Source organism: Tursiops truncatus, chromosome 4 (genome assembly GCF_011762595.2).
Source record: "Tursiops truncatus isolate mTurTru1 chromosome 4, mTurTru1.mat.Y, whole genome shotgun sequence".
NCBI classification, from domain to species: domain Eukaryota; kingdom Metazoa; phylum Chordata; class Mammalia; order Artiodactyla; family Delphinidae; genus Tursiops; species Tursiops truncatus.
The window spans coordinates 140,711,479-140,719,607 of NC_047037.1; the positions used below are offsets into that span (position 1 = coordinate 140,711,479).

General features: G+C 56.2%; 1 protein-coding gene across 1 annotated transcript; it reads right to left on the minus strand.

Moving 5' to 3' along the window:
• Positions 1–4,132: 4,132 nt before the first annotated feature.
• Positions 4,133–7,335, minus strand: LOC101339465 (trefoil factor 3). The gene is made up of 3 exons (XM_033856386.2): positions 7,033–7,335; positions 5,322–5,468; positions 4,133–4,284 (listed from the first exon to the last, which is right to left on the minus strand). Exons 1-3 carry the CDS (start codon positions 7,178–7,180, stop codon positions 4,271–4,273), a joined length of 309 nt encoding a protein of 102 aa, XP_033712277.2. The 5' UTR covers positions 7,181–7,335; the 3' UTR covers positions 4,133–4,270.
• Positions 7,336–8,129: the final 794 nt, after the last annotated feature.

The window sequence follows — 8,129 nt, forward strand, 5'->3', positions numbered from 1 at the left end:
TGCACCACCCGGTCTTCTCCCTCACAGGGTCCCCCCCACCATGAGTCTGCTGAGCATCTGACCCTGTGCAGGTGTCTGAGCTGGAAGCTAAATCCCTCCTCTCCGTGCCACTGAATGTTCAAGAATTCTTGGAATAGCGTGACGAATTCCGGTGAACTTTTGACATGCTCTGGAACAGTACATAGGGAACAATTGCCAAATAAACGCTGAAGCGACGCTCTTACGGACCAACCACACTGACACAAGAGGAGGGGAGAAGCACATAAACGCCACGAGAAGTTGTCCATAGGTTTAGTGGCCACGCTGTGTGTTGGGGGCTGGTGGGAGGGAAGCCTGGTGTTATCTTCCTTTTCCACCAGCAGCAGTGGGGTTCTGGCTTCTCCTTGGCAAGTCAAAGCTCTCATTCCATGGTTTCTGGAAGGTTCTACAAATATGCACCATTAGTCAGTGAGGAAGGTACTTGATATCAAAGTGATCCCTGGATCCTGTGAAACTCAACTGATCGTTTGACTTCACCCTGAGCCACTTGTGGATTCAAATTTTAGAGGCGCATGACCAGGAGGTGGGGAAGTGTAAGGGGGTGTAAAGGCCACGTGGGCCGTGGGCAGTCAGTGTCAGCTAAGTGCCTTCAGGGGGGGTGAAGTCCACCGATGATGACCATATTAGACGCAGCCCAGCAGAAGTGGCCACAGCCCATCCCGGGTTTGAGTCTTAGCAAGGCTGTGTCCTGGAGAGAATTTGTCCCAATGTCCTCATTGGCGAAGGAACGGTAAATATCAAGTTACTGACTGCACTCTAGATAAAAGAAAAAAACGTTTCCAGTCCACACTGTAGTACTTCTTATCCCCGAATTTTAAAATCGGTTAGCGCTCTCTGGGTACTTAATTGACAGCCAGTGTCCGGAGCCGAGAAGGTTGTTTAAAATTCCCGACAGAGACCGCCCACCCCTGAGGGACCCCCATCGAGTCACAGTGAACGCAAGGACAGCAGAGGGCTCCGTGGGATCGTCTGCTGGCTCCTGGCAAGCCAGTAATTAGAATAATTACTCTAGTTTATCGGCAGTTCAGTGTTTCCTTTTTAAACCTAGCCAGTTATTATGGACCTTTACACAAGGTTGGAAACGTAGTAACTATTTAATTTCCTTACCCCCGATCTATTGTGACTTACAGACTGAATGAGATGGGAATGACCCGTGGGAGGGGCTAGGATTCAGCCACAACCTTCTAGAAGGGCTCTGAACCCTCCCCGCCTCCTGCTGTTGGCCTGTCCTCGCAGGCTGCCGCTGGGCGCCACTCCCTGACCAAGTTACTGTGGGGCTCCGTGGAGAGTTCCCTCTTCCGAAAACGAGAATGGGGATGGTGGCGCCCCTCACCGCGTGGGCTTTCAGGGAGGTAGCAAACCTCAAGCACCTGGGGGGTGTCTGGCGCATGCCAAGTGCTTGGTCGTCTCGTTAGCTTTGATGATCTTTACAGATTCCTCTGGGTGTCCGCCAGGGACTCCCGGCTGGCTGCACCGTGAGATGTCCATACCTGGGGGAAAGATAAAGGCAGAAACCACCCTGCCCCCAACACAGAGCACCCCGGGAACGGCATCTCTCCAAGTTCCTTCCACCCCCCAGACGTCACCCTGAGACGCTGGGCTTCACGAGCCCCTTTGTGTGTCTGCCCAAAGGGTGAAACAAGAGGCGGCCACACCATTAGGGCAGACACACGAAATGTGGCACACACGTGTGTCGGCCTCACCCCAGAATTCATTTGCGATGGGCACGTCGGTGACTTGAGTTTTCTCTACTGCCGAACTTAAAATCCCCCACCAGGCACTTTGGGGCAAATTCCATCCCGTTCCCTGCTGAGCGAGCTGGGGCTTGCTGGGGTCCGGGCTTCCATGCTGGACAGGGTGGTGTGGACCTCCGCAAGCCCCCCCACACCGGCGCTGGCACGCACCAAGGTGGGGTCCCGATGGGACACCCTCCCAGACCCTTCTGGAAGCTGCGGCTTCAGCGGGGCTGCTTCCCGCTCTCTTTGGCAGGACACACAGCAGACCGGGGTCCTCACTGACCTGAGGGCACTGGAGCCGCCCGCCACACCCGCGCATCTTCCCCTCCCCGCCACCCGGAGGCTGCCCCGTCCGGCGTCCAGGCTGGGAACAGAGAAAGAGCCCCCTGTCCTGTGAGAGCTCAGAGCTGCTGGGGTGGGAGAGTGTCTTCGGACACTGGAACCAGATCTCCCTGCACTGCGTGTGGCCGTGGGGTCCTGACCTAACCTCTGTGCCTCTGCTCGTTCACTTGCAGAAATGGAGATTATCATCCGGGGCTGCTGTGGGAATTAACGGAAGTCAAATGTGTAAAACGCTGCAGGGCTGCGGCGGTGGGCACTGAAGGACGGTGCGCCGCTCCATATTCACGTTCACCGGGACCCCAGGGCACACGCGGCCCGGCTTGCGCAATGACCGCCTCTGCCCCCTGCACGAACAACGGAGCGAAGGCTGGGGAGAGACATGTGCGCCCCAGGAGGGGAAGATGAAGGTCCATCTCCCCATCCCCCCACCTGTGGGTGATTCTCCTGAGCAGGGATGAAGGTCGCTCCAGCGTCTGAGTCTGGCCCGGGGTCTCCCCCGGGAAAGCACACACTCAAGACGGGGCCCTGAGCAGCCGGCAAGGGAACAGAAGCCGCCGTCTGGGGCCTGGGGGTGAGGGGTGAGCACCGTCTCCCCTGATGGTGTCGGTGGCCTTGACACAGAAGCAGTGGCTCAGATCTGACCACGGAAGCTACGGGGGGTGGTGGCAGCAGCGTCTGTGAGGGGAGATAGCAGCTCCCCGGGCCTCGAGCTCCATCCAGAAGGGCGGGTGCAGGGGCCTGGGATGCTGGGGCCTCTGGGGTGGAGGGTGGTCCCCAGCCTCCGCTCCCTCCTCACCCCACGGGATTGTGCGCTGAATGCCTGGTCCTCCTGGGGGTGGAGGGCGAGCGGGGACCTGCGGGTGGGGGAAGGCGCTGGGGGGACTCTGCGGACAAGTCGAGGGCGTGAGGGCAGACGCCGCAAAGAGCTACGGACTCGGCCGTCAGGGAGGAAGGACAGGATGGAGACCCTCTCGCAGGGTGGAGGGCGTGAGAGTGCTCAGGGAGCGGGCTGGGCATCTCGCTCTTGGGGAATCACGTGCACCTCAGAGGGGCTCTAGCTCCTCCAACTAGACCTCACGTGACAAATCGCAGTGTAACAGGCCTCCCCTGGGTGGGCCCTCAGCGGGGGCTTTGGGATGAGTTACTTATCCTACAACAAAGGGAATAACATCTCACTGCTAGGATGTTCATGGGATCTCACTCGAGAGACCTGGCCCAAAGGGCAAGCTGAAAAACAAAGCCTTTGGTTTCGAAAAGGAGCAAGTGGCTCTTTTCCAGCGGGAAGGATGGCTCAGACCCAGAAACCCCCGACCGGAGGCTGCGCTGCTTTCCGTTCCGCCCCGCGCATGCGGCGTAAACGAGCCCTGAGGTAGAATGAGTAGAATCGTCTGTGCAACCTTAACAGAGTCCTGTCAGCAGGAGGAGAGCAGGACACTCAGCTTGGACGGCTGGAGACCGTCCCGGTGTCCATGGAGAGCTGCGTGTCCCCAAGAGGGAGGGAGGGGACAGCTCTCCATCTCGGGGTTACTAAGACTTCCTGAGTGTTCGTGGTGACATTTGTTCACGTATCCACAAAGCTGCATCCATTCTCAGAGGAAAAAAGCAAAAGAAGGCCACCCAAGCTTTCACAGATGGTAAACTTGACTTACAAAGAAATACCAAAAAGTGCCAATTGGTAAGATGGTATTATTAGCTTTCTCTTCGCCAGGAAAGACATTAATAATCTTTTTTTTTTGGAACTTACATTTGAAACGGAGTTTCTCAAGGGACACTTAGAAGGCGGCTTGCCCTCCCCGTCTGGTCAGCGCTAGATGTGAGGTTTGCTGCACCGTCACAGCTAGGGAGCTACTCTGGGACCCTTCCCTCCTCCCCAGGCCTGGGGGAGACCCTCCGCTGGGAGATGCTAAGACACCCTCCGCCGCTCCCGTCTGTGAAATGCTGAGAAGGGAGAGTGTGACTCGGTAGAAATAAAACACAGCAGCGGAAAGTCTCAGGAATGAAGACGTGAACTCATGCTGAGCACGGGAGCTTTATTCTTTAAACATCAGGCCTCACACATTAGGGGCAGTGCTTGCCGGGAGCAGGTGATAGAAAAGGAGAGGTGCTAGCGCCAGGCAGAGTCCCCTCCCAAGCTGTCGGGCAGCAGCAGGGCTTCAGAAGGTGCATTCTGGAAACAAAGCACAGACGTGCGTTACGCTGAGCCATCCCGTGCCTGCCCACCCGCTGCCCCGCTTCTCCAGGTCCAGACAGGCTCCGAGGTCAGCGCCGTCTGCTGCTTTCCACACCAAGTCCCTGGGGAAGGGTTGAGCTCCCCCCGACCCTCGTGGGAGAATAGCCACATGCCCCACGGGGACCCAGGTTGTCGGGGCAGACGGCACCGGAGACGGGCCCAGGTAGGGCCACTGCCAGAGTTCAAAGAAGTGTTGTTGCAGGCCAAGGAGCCAGCAGAGCGGGGACGGCCAGCACAGGGCTGACTCTCCCTCCTGGGCCCAGAGCCTTATCTGGACCTCTGCCCGGCTTTGCCGGGAAGGGAAGGAGGCCCTGGACAGTGGGAAGGGGCCCTGTGCTGATTAGGGAGCCGGCATCAGGCTGAGACGTGGCCTCCTTCGTCATTACCCGGGGACGAAGCGCAAGAGGGGCCCCCTGGGTGCTCGTTCCAGGAAGGGGCCTTAGGTAGCTACGTTCATCGTAGACGGTGATCTGGCACCGGGGCTGCCAGATGGCTCACGGCCACCTCCACGCCGCACAGGTGATGGGCGGGGCATGGAGGCAAATCACCTGTGCGCAGTCTGCTCCTGACACGCGGCTCCCCAGGGGCTGCCCTGCACCCCACTGCTCCAGCGATGGAGGGGTGAGCACCTCGTGCTGGGGGCAGGGTGGGGGATGGCAGGGTGGGGAGAGGTGCCAGGACTCCAGCCCAGCATGTCGCCAGTCACAAAGGACAGAGACTCTGCAGGGGTCGTGTGCTGAAAATGACCTTGAAATCCGCCCAGCTTTCCAAACCTACGTATTGTCCATTTCTCTCCAAACTAGTTCCCTCTCCGTAGGGCCTCGACTTTGAACACCTTTCTGAAACGATTAGAGTTTGCACAGACCTCCTCGGCCAACTGACAGCCGTGGCGCAGGGGGTCCCACCCAGGGCTCAGGTGTGTGTGGCTTCCTGGGAGCCCAGAAAGGTCCCCCGTGCACGTGGGGCTGACTCACCTCCTTCCTGCAGGGGCTTGAAGCACCAGGGCACCCCGGGGATGCTGGAGTCGAAGCAGCAGCCCCGGTTGGTGCACTGCTCGGCGGTGACGTCGGGGTAGGCGCAGTCCACCCTGTCCTTGGCTGGGACCATGCACTGGTTCGGCGCTGTCCCAAACAAAGCCCAGTCAGAGCCCTTGTTGGCTTGGGTTTGGTCTACCGGCTGCATTTGCTGGTCTGCACCCTCCCCCAGCTCCTGAGTTCAAAGGCTGTGGTCTCACCCCTCCCATAACCTGTGCTTGTCTGCTTGTCGAGGACACTCTTCCCGTAAGTGTTTAAAGAGAAGCGTTCTGTAGGCGATCTGGCTGGCGGCCTGGTGTCTCTCACTCGGGTGTTCCTAGCACCTCGCCAGGAAGTCAATAGGGCCTGGATTCCTTCCAGCTGGCAGGTACCCATGGGAATCCAGGGCCCCCGAACCCGGAAACAATGTTCCTCTTTATTGTCTTATCAACAAAATCTCCCCCTTAAAACAAAAGGAGTATAACAGAAGGCGGGCATTCAGAAGAGAAAATCACAATGTTTACTATTTCCTGCTTCTTTTCTGTATCTCCCTACCACCCTGTCAAGCCTTCCCTGTACATCCTTGGCCTCTACTGTTCATTTTCCAAGTAAGCCTTTATGTCTGAAGTTCAGCAAAATTCCACTTTGCCTCATTTCTTAAACTGGATTTGTCCTTAGGAAAATAGAAATCACGTGAAATCTCAAATCCTCTCCTATGGCTGCCAATTCATAATTCCTCATTCCACTGGTCCCCAAACTTCGCTCACATTGGGATCAGCCGGGGGTCTTGAAAAACCATTGATACCTCCTCCCACCCAGAGACTCTCTGATATAGTTGGCGTATCCTGGGCTTTAAGAGTTTTAAAATCTTCCAGGTGATTCTGATGGGTGACAAGTTCGAGACCTCTCAGCAGATAACTGCCACACCCTAATTTCTTTTCTTTTCTTTTCTTTTCTTTTTTTTTTGCGGTACACGGGCCTCTCACTGTTGTGGCCTCTCCCGCCACGGAGCACAGGCTCCGGACGCGCAGGCTCAGCGGCCATGGCTCACGGGCCCAGCCGCTCCGTGGCATGTGGGATCTTCCCGGACCGGGGCACGAACCCGTGTCCCCTGCATCGGCAGGCGGACTCTCAACCACTGCGCCACCAGGGAAGCTCCACACCCTAATTTCTTCACACGCTGGTTAATGGGGCAGACTCATTCCACTGGAACTGCAGTGCAATGGCTAAATGAAAACTGTGTTTGTAGGTATTGAAAATGTGATCGTTTTCATTTGTCTTTTCTTTTTGTCTTGCGAATGTGCTAGCGTAATGCACAAAGACCTATACTGTAATTTGGAAATCCCCAGCAAGACAGGCAGTGGGGTAGTGGGCTTCGGTGTTGGCTGCCAGCCGGGTGGACCTGGGCTCCAATCCTAATTTCCACACTGCCCGAGAGGGTCAGAGCCTCAGTTTCCTTGTCTGTAAAATGGGGACAGCAAGACCCACTATGTGGAGCTGTTGAGAGAAAACGTGTGTGTCTGGTAAGTGGCAATTTTATTAAGGGGCCCGGTCACTCTCCTCAAGCCACAGGAAGCCCCCAGCCTGGCTCTCCCACGTCCCGTCCCCTTGTCATGTGCTCCCACCCCGCCACCCGGCCCCTCCTCCTTAAGGAGGTCAGAGCGGTACTCACACAGACCCACGTACTGCCCAGTCGAGCTGGAGGACACCAAGGGCAGGACCATCAGCAGCAGCCAGAATGTTCTGGCCTCCATGGTCACGGGCGGGCTCTGGGGACCCGTCGGCTCAGAGGACATGCCACGTCTGCCAAGAAGACTCATTTTTTATACCCCTGTGTTTACACAGGCACTCCGGATTCTGTTTGTCTGGGGAGCCCTTCCCTCTAGGTCCAGCCCCACCTGCTTCTTCCCCTGCACAGGATGGTACAGCCCCCAGAGCGTCGTCCATCCCAAAGGGGAGAGGCTGCTTCCGACCCCACCTTTCTGGTAGTAAGCCAGTGGTGGTAGCAGATTCCAGTTTCCTGCGAATACCTCTCTGTCAGGGAGCCGGGCCGTGTTGATGCCTGTGTTAGCCTGGCTGGAAGAAAAGGATACAGGCTCAGCGTGGGGCTGGAGGGCAGGGTCAACAGGCCTGGGCATCAATCCTGCAACCCGCCCAGCAGCAGGCCGCCAGGGTTCCTGCTCAGCGACAAGAGCTCCCAGGCCGCGTAATCGCAGACCAGTCTCGGGTACTTGAAAAGACAGGTGACGGCGCAAGTGCGGTATGTGGTGCACACAGATTTCACCACTCTTGAAAGGTAGAAGTTCCTTTTCTTTCTTTTTTGCTTTTCTCCAGCAAAACAATTGTTTTTATCATCAGCTACACGTTAACAAATGTATTAAATAAACTTATTCAATACAGTTTCATAAAAATACAATACCTGCAGCTGGTTTTTATTTTCTTTAATATTTTCTTGCCGTGGACCATTTGGTTTTTTTAAGTTTTTGTTGAATTTGTTACCATATCGTCTCTGTTTTATGTTTTGGTTTTTTGGCCAGGAGGCATGTGGGATCTTAGCTCCCCGACCAGGGATCGAGCCCGCTCCCCCTGCAATGGCAGGCGAAGTCCTAACCACTGGACCGCCAGGGAAGTCCCTGCAGTAGGTTTTTAAAATCAGACAGTACAGAAGACTCTCCCCCTTTTGTGTGGCGCTGTCCATGTTTAACACGTTCTTAGGTGTTTTCCAGAATGTTCTCTATACATTTAAGCACATTTTTAACACAAAGGCGA